We start from the raw sequence: 20170 nt of genomic DNA on the forward strand, positions 1-20170 counted from the left end.
TGTTTTCCTGAATGATCTGTTTAATTCTAAAGTCCTGTAGGTTGGCATCAACAGTACGAGTTGGGTCCTCTTTGTGTGGCTCTCAGATGGAGCACCTAGAGGGACCTTGCACTAATCAGATCATTGTGCACCAGCATTTACCAATAAAGTCTCAAGCTCTGGAGTTGCTTAAACTTCTTCCCGCTTTTGTTCATCCTCCATCCCCTCTGGCATCCCTACTAAAAGAAAATTAGACAGACGTCCCCTGCTGTCCATATCCTCAGTTTTACATTGTAACATCTTAAAACCTACATCAGTCTTTTTTTCTACTGACAAATAGCTTCTGCGACAATAAGCTTTCTTCAACCTTGTTTAGTCTATTGAAAAACAACAATTTGTGATCCATTCCTTCCAAGTTTCCTTTGATCGCCCTGAGCCTTTTCTTCAAGAACGTCTGGGCCTCGTTAAATTTTGGCTAGAGACTTAGACAGATGCTGCTCCACATTACCTGAACTCCCCTTTACTTCAATTTCAAAGACTTTTTTAGTCTCTGATCCTTTGAATGAGGGTGAGTGAGTAGCTAAATGCTTCAGGGGATTTGGCATTCTGCCTGCTATTCACATTTTGAATACCTATTCTGGGCAAGCTAACGTCTAATAAAACAATCAAATGAAAGAAAGAGTGCCATGCCAGATTGCAAATCCAGATCATCTGAATTATCTACTAACTATGGTTTTTAAGCATTTTTTTAAAAATGGAAATTGAACAGAAAATGCATCCTGGTTACCAGTTTTAATATGGTTCTCTTCTACAAATGCTACTGGAGAGGATAAGACTTGTTTGGCATACCATGAAAGTGTTGAAACACTGCATTAATGTCCCTTCAAAATTGACTGCAAAATCTATTTTTAGCCAATTTATTTGGAAATTGTGCTGGCAAATGTAAATGTTGGACCCATCTTTCAAAATATTTTAGTGGGAGAAATCACGCTGAAGAATTCCTGGCTCACTTGGTGGAATATGGTCTGGCTACTTACATACACCAACTGCCACTGTGTAATATCCTGCACACTCGATGCATATAATGAATCATGGTGCTGTAATAGCAGCCCTAAATGAGCTCAAGAGATTGTGTGTGCCAAACTCACTTCCCAGAACTGTCTTGCGTGCTCTTTTTACAAGAAAGGAAGCAGTAACTAATGTAGTCATTCCTAGTTTGTCCACTCTGCCTGCCCTATAAAACAATTGTATAATTCTCCATGTAACAACTATTTTACTTAGGATGGAATACAAAACATTGGAAGCAAGTTGACTTTATGAAGCATGTGCATCTAAAAGAGGTGTAGTTGTGGAAAAGACCTGTACCTTGCTTGCAGTGTTGGTACTCTACTGTACTGCTGTCTAGCCCCTTCGATCAGCTCAGTACCGGTAGGTGAAATGGAGCAAGCTGCATGGAAGTAGAAACATAAATAGGACGGCCAAGAGGAGGCTAAAGCAGAAAATGCAGAAGTTACTCCTTTCTCTTGAACAGCCAAGTGACGAATCCTTTCTGGTTTACCTATAGTTTCTTTCTTTAGTACTCCATCAGTATTATGATATAGGTTACTGAAGCATGGGCATAGGTTGACCACCTCAGGTTCACGATCAAAGCTCATTTTCCCCCATTTATTAGGAGGCATAGGAGGTGTTGATGAGAAAGCTTGCCTTTATGATGACATGCTTGTTTACTTAAAGTCAGTGCAAGATCACTGTCCCCTCAACAGTAGAAATGTAGCCAGCACACTAACAGCCTTGATTCTGGCGCACTGAAATACTCTATCTATGCAAAACATTGGTGCTTTAGACCCAGGACTTAGCTACTTCCAATATTACAGTAGGTAAAAAAGCCGAATAAATCTGACTCTGATCTTGCCCTAGCCCTAGAGATCCAGTTTGAAAGAAATATGTAGTGCTGCAGCAATCTAGAGAGCAACCAACAGCTAGAACACAATAGAGACAAGAGGATACTCAACCATGGGAAGTTGTGCATATACCAGTGAAGGTGTTCCTTAATATGCATGAGAATGCTAAATTTCGACTAATCTCTAAAAGGAACAATTGTATCATGCATTATGAAAGGTTTTTAGATCTGAACGCCGAAATGCTTGCCCTCAAAGTACTATGCGGTCTATCTCATTAGAACTGTCAGAAGATACTGCCCCCTATCCAATAATTGGTATTCAAGAGAATGTTTCAAGCCTTCCCCCAAATTCAAGCACTCCCCAATATCAATTCACCTTATCAAGCTCTTCCACACCAAGCATGACCCCCACCCCCCCCAAACAAGCATACTTTCCCTTTCTCGACAACAGGAACCAATACCTCAGATACTCAAAGCTCCTAACTCCTTCTGACACCAAGCCTAATTATTAAAGAGTCCTCAAGATCGAGAGTGCAGACGCCCTGTGCCAAAATATCTAGCGCATAAAGCGGAAATTATATTCAGTTGATGCAACATCCTCCTATGATTGAGGATATCAGAGGAACTCAATCGAAGCATCCCCATTAAATGGTCTCTTCCTCTGAAAGTCCATTTACGCTATACTGAGGATAATAGAACAGACAACCCACATCACCATACCCTCTTAACACCAGCACCTAGTCACACGAATGCCACCCGACCCAAACACGCCCTGAGGTAAACAGGTCTTATTTGTAATATACCTCAAGCTATTATCTTCTTAGCTGCCAACCATGCCTCACTGCTTATACAGATACATGTATCCATGACACTGGACCAAGTACCACAATAGCTGTCTGAAATGCTCCTGCCTGCTACAATGAATTCATCTTTCACTTCAAGGGTGACCCTTTGAATAATTGAATAAATTGCCCTTTGTAAAAGTTATGCCTGGAAGTATCAAGGACGGTGATTGGAACACAATGGCATTCACGACTGCATCATATTCACCATTATGTCACAACCATGCCTAGATCCCATGCTTCTAAAGAAATTAAAATATAATATTGTAATTGCATAGGCTTACTGCCCCTGAAGAGGCATTGAAGAGCTTTACGTAGGATAGCATGCTACTCCGAAACTCAAAGTTAGTGGTTAATCCAGTGAATATTTATTATTCTTGGTTATAGAAGTTAAGCTTAAACTCTTAAAGAACCCGCTCCAAGTATTTAATCCAATTTCTTTGCGGCAGATTAAATTATTAGGATTTTGATGTGATCATTAACGAGTTCAGACAAATGGTTGGTGGGATGAATAGATTGGCTACAGGAGATTGGTTATGGTTAGGTTGTAGGAATATGGTTATAAAGAAGGAGAGTGTATGACCTGTGCGGTGCGGAGATATTAAAGCAGACAGGCATGCGACTCAGAGAAGGTTACATTTAGAGTGGGCAATGTATGCAGAGGATGGAGTGCGAGAAGAAGGTAATTTGATACAAAATAACGACAGAGGACAATCACCATTTTAAATCAGTGTACATTTGTCATACAAACATAGGAATACAGCGGGATGAGGTGAATTGTGGTGAATATTGTCAGCCTGCAATCAGTGGATGTAAAACTGAAGAAACAAATCACAATATTTGCATGTGAGATCACATCCATATTGTACTGTAGCATTTGAATAGCGCTTACTACCACTTGTGAAATGCCCAAGTCCCTATGCAGACAGATAGTACGCCAGACTGAGATATGCAAACTTATATGGATAAACTCCTATCCCATAAAGAAAACTGGAGTATAAACTCGCACAAAAACAGTTACTTAGACATGTACAGGAAAGAAAGAAATCATAATTCATTACAAAATAAATACGATGTGGGGCTGGGAATTATGTAGTAGATTTCGTTAAGAAAATATAAATAGGTCTGCCATGTTCTCTTCTATCAGAAGGTCCATCTTTGTATGTGTTCCTCCTCTCACTGTCTGGAGCGCTCTCATTACTTTCGCAGTTTCTTTGTCTTGTAATGCTTTCCAGAGACTAATCTTCTTCTGGACCCAAAAACATGATTGCTCGTAAATTGGAAATCTACGAGGTTTGATTGAAAACAGGAAATGTTAGACCAGCCATCAAAATCAATGTACGTAAAGTCAAAGTGTCACTGTCAAACAAGTAAAAGTGTTCAAATAACACGATGAAAGGATTAAGGAAATACAGCTTTTTAAAAACCTCAAAACAGTGCACTGGTATAAATGGAACAGTATAAATGGAAGGCACGATATTCAGAGTTCCTTCTCCGATGAGGGGGAACCTGCACACACATGGATAAAAGCTCAAAGCGCCTAAAAGCTAAAACAAAATGCCTGACTCTTGTATTTTAAATATAAGAATTGTGTCGTTCAAAGTGTTCCAAGACTCTGGCAACAGCGACGGTACAGGTTTCAAATAGGCCGTGATCCCCCATAAGATTCCACACCGGGTAGATTTAGTCTACGGAAGCCACCGGGCTCCGGAGCAGCACATTCTAGAAACAGCCAGAAGGCAGTGGTCAAGGGGCGGGAATGCACCGCCGCTTGAACTGCCACTGACGAGCGCTTTCAATAACTCGTTCTAGGTATAAAACGCCCGGGAACAAACCGGTCTGCTGACAACATGCTAGAGGACAGACTTCATGCAAGGGGAGTTTATCTCGAGGGCGTTCTTTTTAGGTGTGGGAGATTACCAAGTGTTATTGAAGATGTGCATTTTAGATGCAAAGTATAACAAGAATACAACTGTCAAAATACACAGGCAATAAGTATGCCAGAGGGAACAATGTAATAGATTTTCCGGGTTGTTACTGCGGTTGCATAGCGCACATCTGACTGTAGGTATGAGGGCTGTCCGGAATGTCCCCTTCCGCTTGGCTCGGGCGCTCCCTGCAGGTGAACGGAGGGTGTGAGGTGTAATGGCCGGCGGGACTATCTGTGGCTCGGTAGTACGTGCAGGAAGGGAGAACATTCACAACATAGTTGGAATTTCAAAGGCTGCTCTTTTTTTTTTTAAGAGAGGTAATGTGCAACGCAGATCATTTTTAAAGAAGGAAATGCTCTTGCTTATTTTTAGATTCGGAATGCTCTTACACAGGGTCAGCTCTTAGGGAGGATGTGTTTGTAAAATGCTAATATTTAGAGCGGGGGAACGCTCTTCGAACAGCTCTTTTTAAATTAGTATTGTTCTTAAAATTGGCATTTTAGATGGGAAATGTTCTTAAAAGTGTACTTTTTTTTTTAGAGTGGGTAATGTTCATGTTATAGATGTAAACACTGCTGCCAGGAAACAGATCAGAGGAAGGTGGTGAAATAAAAATACGAAACCATAAAAGCAAAAGAGCAATAAAAATCCAAACGATCTTTATTTTCTAGACCAGTTTCATTACAGTGGAGAGCATCTGCCTTCCATTAATCCACACTCGTATGGAGAATAAAAAGGATACAAAAAAATTCATGCAGGCAACATGGCCCCAGTCGGTCTGGTGAAAGAAACCAATCCCTGGCGGCCTGGATGAAACAAAAATCACACTTTCGTTCTGAATACCTTACAGCTGTAGAGAGCACATTCCACCCACAAATGGGTTATGTAGTGGTAAACTGCAGGGGGAGGTGGGGGGCACCGAAGAGCGCGGTGCTGCACCAAGTCCCTTCCTCTTCCTGCGTTTGCACCCTGCCCACCCATGCTCATACCGTGGCCGCAGGGGCAGTTTTACTGACCTACAAGTGCATTCCATCTTCGTTTTTGGGCAGGATGCATGTCTAGCCTCAGAAGAGTGACAGACTTAGGGCACCTCGCAAACCACACATCCCTCTAGCAGGGCCATGGGCGCCAGCTTTTAGAGTCCCTGCGAGGGGAAACGTTTTTTAAATCAGAGTACAAAAAATGCTACAAAAATCCTTTAACTCTCGCCTAACAGCGAGCCAAATATGTATCCAGATCCAAACACAGAATACCACTCTAGAGGGAAGAGTCTCTTTGAGCTCGACGGAGTAATCCTGATCCAAATACAACCCACGTCTCCATGGAGCAAGTGTCCCCTCTGTCCTAAACAAAAGCAGGCCTGCTGGCAAGAGTCGCTGCTTGTAGGCGCACTACGAGACTTCTGAGAAGAGTCATTGCACAGATTATAAAGTTGTGGTGCCTAAGAGGCCACTAACTCGGCCTTGGACTGAAGCGGACAACAGTGGGTCGACACTACAATCTCAAAAATGTTTGTGGGAAAAAAAAGACACAACAGGGAGCCACGTGTTTTCACTTTCACCTGCCAACAGGAGAAGCTATCAAGGGATTGACTACGCCTTGGACACACTAACAAGATCATACAAATCAGTGAGATGAAACTGCAGGATAAATCCCTGATGAGAAACATGTAACAGCCGAGCATCCAAAAGCAACCAGGGTGTTGCCACTGCGCCGTCCAGATCACAAGTGCCACGGGAGGATAGAACACTTCAGACTGCAGCACCAACGCTTAGATGGAGGATTTCATCCTGTGGTACGAGTCTACGGAGATGCAACACAGGAGTGGATTTCCTTTCAGCTAGCAGGGTTCATATATGGGAAGATCCGGGCTCAGGATGATTTGGCCTGTGCAAACTGAAGCGATTTACTAGCTGGGATGATGGACAGGGTCCTCCCGAACACAACTGCTCCTTTTCTGCTCTTCCGGTCAGTCTGCCAGCGGGGGCTGCAGGACGGGCGTTCTGGAAACAGAGGATAAGTGTTAGGGAATAAAATACAATCCATGTCGGACAAGTAAAAACGGTGATAAGGAGAGAGGAACAGGTTTCTTCATTCAATAAAGACAGCCATGATGAACTTTTCCTCAATAAAGGAATAGTGGCCTGCAGGGCTTGTCCCTTGGTGGTACGAAGGTATCCTAACTAGGAAAAGTAGCTTACCTGTAATCCTGTTTCTCCTTCAAGGAACTCTCCATTGAAATCATAAGCAGTGAGTAGTTCCACTCATGTACACTTTTTTTTTTAACAAAATACATAATTTTATACGTTGCCTTAGAAATGCAGAGCTGATCTAAAGGCTGCGTTAACCAAATTTTGTTTAAAAAACAAAGCAAACAATTATCTTAATTAGAAAATATCACTAGATTATTTAAAATGGCAAGAAAAAACTTTCACAAACCTTTTTATTAAAAGAAAGCTCAACGAACTTGCAATGCAGCTAAACGGGATGCAAACTTTAGAGGCTTCAATACTGAAGTACTCCTGTAAGGAAGCACGCCTCACCGCTATCTGATCATGCACATTTAGTGACAGGTGCTCCAGTTCGTTTGTATAGCCTTAGAATCCTGCTTGGAATACTATCTAAGCAAACATTTTCAGGTGCTGCAGGGCATACAGGGAGTTAATGGGCTCAGATTGTATTAGATCCCTTTATCTTATTAAGTGGCCTGGCGTTTGACTCCCAACTCAATAATCAACCAGTAGAAAATAACAAACAATGTCTGCAATGTTTGAAAAAGTAGAAGTACTTTACTCACAAGACACAACGCAGTACCACATATATTACATACAGTGGCGAATTATACTGGGAATACTGATAACTGTGGGTGATTACTGGGGAAACAGCGAGGGCTACTCCTGTGCGACAACCTCTTTCATATTCTTTTTTTAAAAGTTTTTTTTATTTGTCAGAACCAGCAAAGACAGGAGTACAAATACAATAATAATGTACAATACGCAAACACTTTCATATATAGTACATTCTCATAATGATAGGGATAGAAAGTAAGCCAGTAGAAAAGAAAAAGAGGGGCGAAAATAGATCATAAGAGAAAGACAAATTATAGTGAATTATTATCACTCTGAGCAAAGCCCCCTCCTCCAGTTAGTAATTGGTTGCCAAATCAACTTGCCGCGCATTGCCGATTTTAGCCCTCTGGTGGAGTAGATGGCGCTATCCTGGTTAAAGACACCAAGAAAGCGGGCCAGCCACATTTGAAAGCTTGGCGGGTCTGAGTCTTTCCACCGCGCTGCTAGTATTACCCTAAGTACTGCTGCTCCGATAAAAAGCATGGTCTTTTCGTCCTTATTTAGGCTAAGTGTGTTGTCGGTGCCTAGTAGATATAGAGTGGGTGAGTCAGGTATCTTATGGCCGAACACTTCTTCCAAGAAGTCACCGATCATTTTTAGGGCTCGCCTGCTGATGCGCTTGCGCATAGCTGGCGAACCTCTATAGTGGCTTATCCAGAGTTTAACCACTGGCGATTCCATGGAGTGCATGTGCGCTTTTTAGGTCATTGCGCAAGCGCAAGCCCTAAAAAGCGTGTGCACATGAAAGCCAGCCATCTGCCGCCAACAGCTTCACTTGGGATCCGCTCCCTGCTGCATCAAAGGCTTTAATTTCGACAGGCCGTGTCGCATTTCTCCTCCCCCCCCACAGCAATGCCAATTCTCTCGTTTTCGGCCTCCCGCCCCTCCCCACCACCTTCCCCACCCCCTTCCTCCTTCCTCTTCCCTCTTTCAAACAAGCCTGCATTTTATTCCACAACTACAAAGTACCCTAAATTACTTGTGGAATACTTCGATCTGTACGGTAAACCCCAAGCTGGGATGTCTGTCTCATAGTCCCACTCACACCAACACTTTATTTTTGGGCAGTTGTTTATAGTGGGTACTCGGCACGAAGGTATTAGCGCGTTTTACATGAGCACCAGTTACACTATTCAATTGCCCAGAGTCACAGCATTTTGAGTTGACACCGAAACTCGAAAGCAGTTCCTCAGATCCAAAGGCGGCTGCTCTTGCTGTTGCGCCACACCCTCTCCCCTTCTCCAGGGTGCTGCTTTTCGAATCCCCCCCCGCCCAGCATTTCTCTGTGTTGGAGAACCCGTTTCCCCCATCTTTCCACGTTTGTTTATCTGAGCAGTTCAGTACCTCAAGCGTTCTGTTATGCCACATCGCTCAGCTTACAAATCCCTTCGCACTTTCTTTTCCTCTCCACGTTTCTGCCTCTTTAACTCTCTCTTCCAACTCTCTCCCTCCCTCTACATTTACTTACACAAATCTCGCCGATAACCCGAGCAGCAGTGCCAAGTGTTCTGTTATGCCACATCTCTCAGCTTACAGATTCCTTCGCTCTTACTTTTACTCTCCACGTTTCTGCCTCTTTCACTCTCTCTTCCAACTCTCTCTCTCCCTCTCCATTTACTTACACAAATCTCGGCGATACCCCGAGCAGCAGTGCCCGCACTACCGAGCGTTCTGTTATGCCACATCTCTCAGGTTACAGATCCCTTCGCTCTTTCTATTACTCTCCACGTTTCTGCAAATTTCACTCTCTCTTCCAACTCTCTCCCTCCCTCTCCAATTACTTACACAAATCTCGCCAATACCCCGAGCAGCAGTGCCCACTAGCGAGCGTTCTGTTATGCCACATCTCTCAACTTACAGATCCCTTCGCTCTTTCTTTTACTATACACGTTTCTGCCTCTTTCACTCTCTCTTACAACTCTCTCCCTCCCGCTCCATTTACTTACACAAATCTCGCCGATTCCCCGAGCAGCAGTCCCCGCACTAGCGAGCGTTCCGTTATGCCACGTCTCTCAACTTACAGATCCCTTCGCTCTTTCTTTTACTATACACGTTTCTGCCTCTTTCACTCTCTCTCTTCCAACTCTCTCCCTCCCTCTCCATTTACTTACACAAATCTCGGCGATACCCCGAGCAGCAGTGCCCGCACTACCGAGCGTTCTGTTATGCCACATCTCTCAGGTTACAGATCCCTTCGCTCTTTCTATTACTCTCCACGTTTCTGCAAATTTCACTCTCTCTTCCAACTCTCTCCCTCCCTCTCCAATTACTTACACAAATCTCGCCAATACCCCGAGCAGCAGTGCCCACTAGCGAGCGTTCTGTTATGCCACATCTCTCAACTTACAGATCCCTTCGCTCTTTCTTTTACTATACACGTTTCTGCCTCTTTCACTCTCTCTTACAACTCTCTCCCTCCCGCTCCATTTACTTACACAAAGCTCGCAGATACCCCGAGCAGCAGTGCCCGCACTACCGAGCGTTCTGTTATGGCACATCTCTCAGCTTACAGATCCCTTCGCTCTCTTTTCCTCTCCACGTTTCTGCCTCTTTCACTCTCTCCCTCCCGCTCCATTTACTTACACAAATCTCGCCAATACCCCAAGCAGCAGTGCCCGCACTACCAAGCGTTCTGTTATGCCACATCTCTCAGGTTACAGATTCCTTCGCTCTTTCTTTTACTCTCCACGTTTCTGCCTCTTTCACTCTCTCTTCCAACTCTCTCCCTCCCTCTCCATTTACTTACACAAATCTCGGCGATACACCGAGCAGCAGTGCCCGCACTACCGAGCGTTCTGTTATGCCACATCTCTCAGGTTACAGATCCCTTCGCTCTTTCTTTTCCTCTCCACGTTTCTGCAAATTTCACTCGCTCTTCCAACTCTCTCCCTCCCTCTACATTTACTTACACAAAGCTCGCAGATACCCCAAGCAGCAGTGCCCGCACTACCGAGCGTTCTGTTATGCCACATCTCTCAGCTTACAGATCCCTTCGCACTTTCTTTTCATCTCCAAGTTTCTGCCTCTTTCACTCTCTCTTCCAACTCTCTCCCTCCCTCTCCATTTACTTACACAAATCTCGCCGATACCCCGAGCAGCAGTGCCCGCACTAACACCACCACAGCACCGCTCTGCGCCACCACATTATCACTAGGCAGCAACACATTAACACTCAGCGCAACACCAGCAACACAACAGCACCACTCTACACCACAACAACGCAAATCAGCACCACCACAGCAACACTCAAAGCAAAGACCAAAGCCATTGGAATTTGTAATATCAATACATGTAAGTTAGGGGGAAACTAAACATGTAGCTTTACTAATGCTATAGGTGTCACATTAGCTAATTTTATAACTATTGGCATTTCAAAGAATATTAATAGTTTTAATATTTTAAAAACATAAAAAGAACTTAAGAAGGAATTATATTTACAATACCAATAGCTCCAACTTTTCTAATGCGAGACCTATTGCATTTCCAATGCTTGTTTTGATAGGTGCTAATTGGTCACACTCACTAAACATGTGTATTAATGTAGCGGGGCCTTTAAGACATCTAGGGCAGTGGTCATTCTCTCTTTTGCCCCAGGCAAATAATTTAGCCGGGGTAAAATATAAATTATATATTGTTTTATATGTCTGGGCTTTTAATCTAACTGACATAAGGAGACGTGATGATAGGTAAAGACTCATGTCAATATCTACATTTGTATTGTCAAGTTTGTCTGCCCAAACAGTTTCCGTAAGCTCTAAATCATCTTGTAGCTTATCGAGCAGTTACCCATAAATTGTACCTATTCTCGTATTTTTTTTAGCTATAGTATCGATAATTTCAATTCTCCCCAAATTGATAATCGGGGCCTTATGTTTAAAAATAGAGTGAATCTGCAGAAATTTAATGTAGTGCCCATTTGGAAGGTGAAATTGTTGTTGCAGATCTGCAAAGGTAGAAACCTGGTTCGCACCCGAGAAGTCACCTATTGTATTAATGCCAATAGATTGCCATTTCTTTGAGATAGCGTCATTCCCTAACTCAGGAAATAGGTTAGAGTACCATAAGGGAGAAGATCTATTACATTTTGAGATGTGCATATAGTTAGCTGTTTTCAGCCATATTTTCCATGCACTGGTGATAACTTTGAATTTATTCTTTTTATAATAACTTCTCTCCACTTGCCTCAAAAGAGACCTTTAGCTTTTTCACCTAGGGATAGCTCATAGATAGATGGGAGAGGTTCAACCTCAAAAGTCTCTAGATTAGGATTAACATTAAGAAGCGGAGCCATCTGTTGCAGAAATGAAGCCCAGAGGTAGAACAGAATGTTTGGAACTGCTAATCCTCCTTTGTTCTGAGGAAGCAACAGGAACTTCAAGGATCTTCTAAATTTACCCTGTTGTCAAATTAATTTAGACATAACAGAGTCTAGTATTTTGAGGACCTTCTCCTCAGGAATCAAAGGAATAGCTAGGAACAAATAGAGTACCCTAGGAAGGATATTCATTTTCAAAAAATGTCTTCTGCCGATTATAGATAGTTGTAGAGAATTTACCCGATCTAAATCTTTTTTAATAGTATTTAGAAGAGGCTCATAGTTGAGTCTGGGGATTTGTGTGACATCGGGGCTTATGCTCACACCTAGGTATGTAGCACTATCGGTTTACCTACGATCGTTGCAGATGATATTATCAGTGCACATCACAATTGTTTTTTCTTTATTTAATGAATACCCAGAGTAAAATCCATATGTATGTGTTAATGTCTATTTCAGACATTGCCTCGGAGGGGTTTGGTGTTAATACCGCAATATCATCGGCATAGGCCAATACTTTAGTTTCAAAATGATTAACCACTATAGGTATGATTCGAGGGTTCTCTAGAAGTTTCAAAATTAAAGGGTTAATATAAAGGGCAAATAATATTGGAGAACAAGGGCAGCCTTGTCGTGTGCCTCTTGATACTCTAATTATACTTGATTCAGAGCCCATTATTTGTAGTTTTGCTATCGGCTCAATATACATAGCCATTATAGATTCGACAAATTTGGGGCCGAAATTGTAGCGGGTCAGTGTTGCCCATAAAAAATTCCAAGCGACCCGGTCAAAGGCCTTCTCGGCATCCAACAGAATCATCGACATCTGACCTCCCGTTGCAGACATTATATCAAACAGGGAAATAACTCTCCGAATGTGATCGGTCGTGCCCTTGCCGGGGATGAACCCATGCTGCCAAGGGGAGACCAGCTGTTCAATGACCCGACCGAGCCGGATGGCCATTATTTTGGCATATAATTTGGAGTCAGAATTGATTAGGGAAATTAAACGGTAGGACAATAGTTGATTCAGAGGCTTGCCCTTTTTTGGAAAGATAATTAGATTTGTTTCTCTCCATGAAGTAGGTGAAATACCGCTTTATTGAATCCCTAAAAAAAGATCGTAAATAAGTGGGCCTAAGGTTTGACTAAGAATTTTATATAGTTCAAGAGGGATTTTATCCCAGAGGCCAGCGAGGACAAGGCAAGTTGAACTTCTATAAGCGTAATTTCTTTCTCAAGATCTTCTCTAATGTTATCATCTAAAGTCTTATTTGTCTCTGCATGTTCAAGAAAATTATTCAAAAACAGGTCTGAGTCTTCCTTACTAGTTATATTATCGTCCTGATAGAGGGTTTGATAATATTGATGAAAAGCGCTAATTATATCAGATGTTTGTGTAAGCGTCTGCCCTCCTAACTTTCTTTGTGATAGCATTATCGGAGAATTGCTGACGTGTATGTAGTGCAAGTTGTTTGCCGACCTTTTCCCCATTCTCGTATATTTCTTTCTGATGTGTTATATACGTCTCGGCAGCTTTCTGAGTCAAGCCGGAATTAAGTTTGGTTTTTAACACCAGCATGCGGTACATAGCTGATTTCCCATTTTCCCCTTGGGCTATATGCGCTGTATGTTCTTCCTCGGCTCTAGCCAGATCGGCCATTTTCTGTTGATACCCCATGCTAGTTTGCTTCCGTATTCTAACTTGATAGCTTGTTGTTTTGCCTCTTAGAGCCGCTTTAAAACAGTCCCACACTATAATCCTAGAGGCGCTATATCTGTTTATATCGAAAAACTCTTGAACCCAGCTAGTAATATGAGATATATACTCATTGTTTGCGAGCAGCTTCCTGTCAAAGGTCCAGCTTCTGCGTTCCCTCTCAATGGATGTAAGCTTGACTGTGAGAGTTAAAGCATTATAGTCGGAGATAATTTTAGGTTCCTTTACGATTGTGGCATTGTTCGCCAGATCGTGTGTGGTAAATAGATAATAATCCTAACATATTTGCTATGGGGACAGGAATAATAGGTATAGCCTGGGTCCGGGTACCTGACATATTTGCTATGGGGACAGGAATAATAGGTGTAGCCTGGGTCCGGGTAATTTTTAAGCTCCCATATGTCCTTTAAACCAAAGCTGTCACAGAGTCTAGAGATAGCTTTAAAAACTCGTGGCTTACGGCCAATATAGTGCTGATGTGCATGGTTGCTGAATTGAGGGCCTAGCGAAATGTTCAGGTCACCACAGAGTATAAGAGGGCCCTATATAGCTGCTAGTTCGAATTCAAGTAGCTCAAATATAGTCGGATCATCTTGGTTAGACCCATAAATAGAACAGGCAGTAATGCCAAGGCCAAGTTTAATAATAACCCATCTGCCCTGAGTGTCTACTAATTTATGGATAGCTGGTCCAAGGAAATTTTTAGTAAGCACCGCTACCTCCCTAGTATTAGATGTTTGTGAAGTACATGCTAATAAGTTATATCCCCTAATTTTAAGAAGGTGCTTCTTATCCCAGGGCAGGTGTGTCTCTTGAAGGCAGATAATATCTACTGGGTTTTGATATACTATCTCGCTCAGCCGTTGGCGTTTATCTCTATATAAGAGGCCTGAAACATTCCAGGTTCGAATAGTTAACTTCGCCATAATTCTATATTTCGTGGCACATAATATTTCTGTGACCTCAACTGATAATGATGGTAAGTTTGCTTTAATTTACTTTTGATTACCCTATTCTCTGAGAGTAGTATTGATAACGTACAAGAAGTGGCTCCTGTCTTAATTCTGATTCTTTTTTTTAGTTTTCTTTTAGATGCTCCGTCCCCCCTCCCTCCCCCAGCCTCCCTGCGAGACGTCCTGGGTCATAGGGCACCCAGGTGTAGGTGCCGGTCTGAGCAGTACGTCCCAGCATGCAGCGCTGCCTGATCAGCAATATATACATTTCGGGTTGATAGAATAAAAATAAGTTACTTCACTTTGTTATCATCACAACCCAAACTATAGTAAGTGAGATGTTTCCCCCCTCTATTTAGTCTTTTATTTATGTACTGGTAGTGTCCAGTCTTTTCATCTGTGCCATTAGGTTATTTTCCGGTGTTATGTTTGGCTGTCTCTGTGATTTCTTTCAGGTAGGATTCGGCTTGTATTTCGCTGATGAAGCTCTTGGTTGTTCTTTTATAAATGACTATGAGACGAGCCGGGTTTTGCAGGAACACGGTTGCTCCATTTTGCTCAAAAGGGGCAAACAGTTGCCTCATTCGCCATCTTCGCTCAACTGTAGCATGGGCGAAGTCCGGGCGCGCAAAAAAGGTAAATCCATTGTATTCTTTTTTTATTTGAGGGTCTGGCAATATCGTAGATTTTTTCCCTTAAGATAAAGTTCCCGAAGCAAACCAACATTGCTCTTGGATACTGCGGGGTTTTGTGTGTGTGTTTGGGGGGTGCCAAGGGGAATCGATGCGCAAAGTAATTAGTACTTGGGGTCTCCTGTGGAACGGTTGGAATCTGGATAGTCTGACAGGGTCACAGGCCAATAGTTTCCATCCCCGCTAATTAGTACTTTGCCTCACAATTCCAATTAAATGGTTCTCCTGGATTTGCACAGTGTGCTTGAATTGTCTTATTAGTCGGTTGCCTGTGTTCTCGGGCAGCACAGCATTGCTATAAGTACTAGCACTGATCAACAGGAAAGCATAGCTGCTCCAAAATCAGTCTAGGAAGCTGTGGCGTTGGTGTGGTGCTTCTGGCTAGTCTGCCCTTGCTGCTTGAGTTCTACCTCAGGCCCAAACTCAACACCCACTACCCATGAAAGTGTTAGACCCAAAGCCACCGGAACGGGGTTATGACAGTCACTGACTGGTGAAATCCTTGCTAGCGGCATGTCTCAAAGTGTAGGTAAATACAGTCTGATGGAAGAAGACATACAATGTGGAAGTTGTTTCAGGAGTTGTACCTTAAAAAGTTAAGACACTGAAGAGTATATTCTTTCTCAGAGTATCGTGTCTCCAGGGTCTAAATCTATGAGATTCAAAAGTGAGAATGGTGCCTATCAGACCAAGGTCCATCTTCTGAGAGGTGAGACAGGGCTGCCAGGTTGATAGATACACCTAGTGAGGTTGAACGGACTGGAGCCACTGGAGAAGGCGGCGCCAGAGGCACTTGAGAAACAGTATGAGGCACAGGTTTTGGAGATAGTGGCTCCTGCACTATCTGCTATGGCGCTGTCAGTGGAATAGAATTATGACACTTTAGGGGCATATCCCTCAACATTGAGGGTTTTGGTATGTTAGTTGTTGAATCCCTTGATAGGGAACCAGCTCAGGGAGCAGGTGGCCGTTTTACTTGTTCTTGACATCAGACCGCTTACCAGGAATGGCAGCGTTTGTGGCGATGTAATCTTTTTCCCACTAAGGTTGTTGTCAGAGACAGAAGCAGGAGCCAAGATAGAATGAGCACCTTCTCCAAGGTCTTTAGACTTAAAGGAAACAGATTATTTACACCTTTACTCTTCTTCTTTGATATGAGCCTGAGATTCTCGAAGTCTTTACTAGAAATCTTTTGATAGAACTTGCATTCTTCTGGAAGATGAGTACCAGGAAGACAAACAACAGAGATTATTGCCAATGAACGGAGGGAGTGAAACTGGGAATGGCGGCAGACGTGGCCCACACACGTAGCCGCTAAGCGCTGCTCGACTCACCCTATGCTCCACCCACTTTCTGTTGCCGGTTCCGGTTTCTCTATGGCTGTTCGTCGAAGCAGAATGGCTGCCTCTCCACCTTGTCTGCTGGATTGAGGCACAGAGATTGGGCGATACAGAGGTGAAAAACCGATGTATGTTCTCTAACAGGGAGTCCGACAGCAATAACGACGTCCTATCCTGCCGTTGGCCACTTGACATTATGGCGTTTGGTGTCGCCTCTGTGAAAACAGTGCCCCTCATGCTAAGCCCTGCAAAAGCCGAGATGCGCTGAGGCACGCTGTGGCTGAAGCGCTCCCACTGCGGCCGATGAGTAAGGTACATCGCTGGACCAGACGTTGGAAACTGGCACTGGCAAGACCCAGTTGGTCCTGCAATGCTTTGTTTTATTGTTCTGCGCTGGGTTTGGCTGGGCTGAGCTGAGCAAGGGAAAAGTAAAGTAATCTGGAAGCAAACGAAGTCTGCAGCAGCAGTGTGCTGGAGACGCTTTCAATATTCTGTATTTTTGCTCTGCAGGAAGTTCCACTGTGGAATGGACTTGACAGTCCTACGGATCTCTATCCATCCGCCTGTTGGTTAATTTCTCGCTATTTTTTTTATTTTTTCATCAGCCTGGGCTGAGTGCTGGGTACTGAGTGAAGTACATCAAGTCTTTATGGAAGCACAGCCCAAGCGTTAAGTGTCAAGCATAAACTAGAGTATCAGAATTGGCCGTTTAGTGGCTTGGTGTTTAGTCTGAACTAGCCTCAACAAGTCTTAGCTAGGGGGCATCCCCCTTAATCAGACTTTGTCAAACTCAGTGCCTGATATACTTATCTGTTGCCCTGTCTTTCTGTTCCATCCATGTAAATAAATCGGAGATGCGCACAAAACAAAGTAAGACAGGTGAAAGGAAAGAAACTTCAGCAATGTCTGGGCAAACAACAACACCTTCTCCGGCCCCAAGAGGGGTGCGCAGAGGCCAGAGGAATGCCCAGCAGAGAATGGAATTGAAGGGTAAGGCATTGGCCGAGAAGGAAAAGCAGTTTGAGCGGAATACGCTGAATAGTGCATCGGACGATGATGAGTATATACCTGATCAGGTATTAGAGCAGAGCTGCCCAGATCAAGTCGCAGGTGGAGAGACCGAGGGTTTCAATAATGATATTTTGATTAGCCCTAAGAAATACCCTCTCTTTCATAAGCACACGTTACATCAGAGTAAGTCAAAAGACACGATGCAGTCCAGTTTTGAGGGGACAATAGCCACAGCTCAGCTAGCTCAACCAATTCAGCCACAATCTATTACGCGAGAAGTGACAAATTCTCCACAAACTGATTACGATGTTCTCCCTGCTATTCAAAGTGAGCAAGCAGCTGTACTGATCTTACAAGGCTCAGTAAGCGGCAGTCAAAACATCGCTGAGGAGGCCGAGTCTGAATCCGATCCAGAACCAGTGTCTTCGGGAGGTGAGATAAATAGAGAGGACGCGATAAAAAAAAATGCTAGCAATTATTCTAAAAGAGATCAGGGATTTTAAAGTATCTCAGGCACACAAGAATGTACAGATACATGAAAGACTGACTAACCTGGAGGAGAACATATTGAACATTCCAAAAAGACTAACAGAAGCTGAAAGTCGTATTTTCGACCTAGAGGATAATAGCTCAGCGATGCATAAAGACATGCAAGGCCTAACAGCTAGGGTGGTCGACTTCGAATCTGGGGAACTGGGTTTGAGTCTCAGCAATGACGCTGAACCTCCAGTGATTCTGGGCAAGTCACTTAATCTCCCTGTGCCTAACAAAAATGAATGTGTCCTCATGTAATGCAAATGGTGCTATGTAAAGCGCTCTGATAACCGATTTGAGTCAAGTTCGCGCTATATAAAACTCCCAAAAAAAAAGTTCTAAACAAAAATAAGAATCAGATGGAGTTAAAACTTCAGGTTGTAGAAAATTACAATAGACGATCCAATCTGCGCCTGGTCGGAATACCTGAAGGCGCTGAAATGGTAGAGTGGACTGGGTTCTGAGTAAAGTAATCCCAGAGCTGCAAGGAGATCTTCCAATTACGAGAGCCCACAAAGTCCCAGCACAGAAGCATCCAAATACCAAATACCCACGTACAATCCTAATGAATTTTGCACACTATAGAATTAAGGATAAAATATTAAGCACAGCAATAGCAAAAAGATCTTTCTCCTCTAGTGACGTTCATCATTTAAAAAAAAATTCGGACATGTCCGCAGGTCCAGCACGCAGGCAGAAGGATTTCATCAAGCTGATCAATTCCTTCAAGGGGAAAGGAGCCCAAGCAACAATTGTTCAACAATCTAAGTTAAAAGTTTTGGCCAAAGGATTTTTTTAAATTTTCACAGACATTCACGAAGCTCAATCTCTTTTGGAAGATTAGTGTGTTACCTGAGAAGAAGTCATATTTGAGATATATAGTAGGCTGTGGTGGTAATAGATAAAAAGAAGAATCAATTTATAATCTGTTAGGTGGGTGAACCTGAAGGCGCAATGGGATGCAGTAAGATGGCATCCAGTAAAGAGGGGTGGAAGGAGGGAATAGTGGGTAATTCCGTCCTCCATGGGTGGAGGGGTGGGGGGTGGGGGGGCGGTGGAGGGGGTGAAGCATTCAGAAAAAAGAGTTTTTGGGAGATTACATTTTTCAGGGTATGTATAAGTACTGCGGTGTAATGTCAAATATAACCCTGTTCCTATTTGGTCTTTCTTGGATAGTGCCTTCCGGATGGGGCAACATTCTATTGCAAGGATTGTTGCGTGTTATTATAAGTACTGAATATATTTCTTACGCACTTTATGTACATCATTCATTCATGCACTTTAGGTATTTATGCACTCTTGCACTTTGAGCAAGAAATCTAAACTGCTCAATGCTAAATTTGCACAATAGACGGCTATCTCCTAGGGTGTATTCTGGAGATTCTGAATGTTTGTATATGACCAAACATAAGGCACTTTTTTGCAGATTCGAAGTAGTTCGAATGTATGCTTGCACGTGGCACCTTTATTATCATAAGTGCTGTATTTTCTCGTGTAGGCATTTTACGATTTCTAGTTGCTACATATTTAATTGAATGATTTATCTCTACGTTTAAGGCTTTGTTTTATTTTAGCACAAGTCACTTTAAATATCTCAGGTACTGATATGTTTCTGTGGCTATTTCGTATTACAGAAGCTTGAGATTTTACCTTTCTTCGGGATCCCTCAGTTGATTGCTCGAAAAAAGATCGAAAACAAAATAAACCTCAGGTTTCCATTGCTCTGTCTAGTTGTAAACATGATCTAGACATTGTAGATAGATGGCGCCTGCAAAACCCAGGAAAGCCTGATTGTTCATGGTTTTTTTCGGCAAAATATGATTCAGCATCTAGAATAGATTTCTTCATTACTTCACATAACCTTACTGTCAATAAGTATGATCATATTTTAAATGCCTTTTCTGACCCTGCCCTAATTAAAATAGAAATTGTTGTTGGAAGCTGGGAGGGAAAAGCGCCTAGAAGGTGGTATTTTAATAAATTTAATCTGGAAAATGAGCCCTGGTGCACAGAAATAGCCAACGAGATTAGCGTCTTTTTTCCATAAATAAAGACTCCGCTCCAACTAATGTACTTTGGGACACATTTAAAGCTATGCTAGGAG

General features: G+C 42.9%; 1 protein-coding gene across 5 annotated transcripts in view; it reads right to left on the reverse strand.

Moving 5' to 3' along the window:
• Positions 1 to 5294: 5294 nt before the first annotated feature.
• Positions 5295 to 20170, reverse strand: part of LOC144770552 (kinesin-like protein KIF18B) — a 411545-nt gene continuing 396669 nt past the window's right edge. For all 5 annotated transcript variants that reach the window (XM_078655159.1, XM_078655158.1, XM_078655157.1 and 2 more), the window contains one exon: positions 5295 to 6655. In XM_078655159.1, the coding sequence (XP_078511285.1) occupies positions 6525 to 6655 (131 nt within the window). In that variant the 3' untranslated portion in view covers positions 5295 to 6524. The remainder of the gene's footprint in view (positions 6656 to 20170) is intronic.

The sequence above is a fragment of the Lissotriton helveticus genome, chromosome 7 (assembly GCF_964261635.1).
Source record: "Lissotriton helveticus chromosome 7, aLisHel1.1, whole genome shotgun sequence".
NCBI lineage: Eukaryota > Metazoa > Chordata > Amphibia > Caudata > Salamandridae > Lissotriton > Lissotriton helveticus.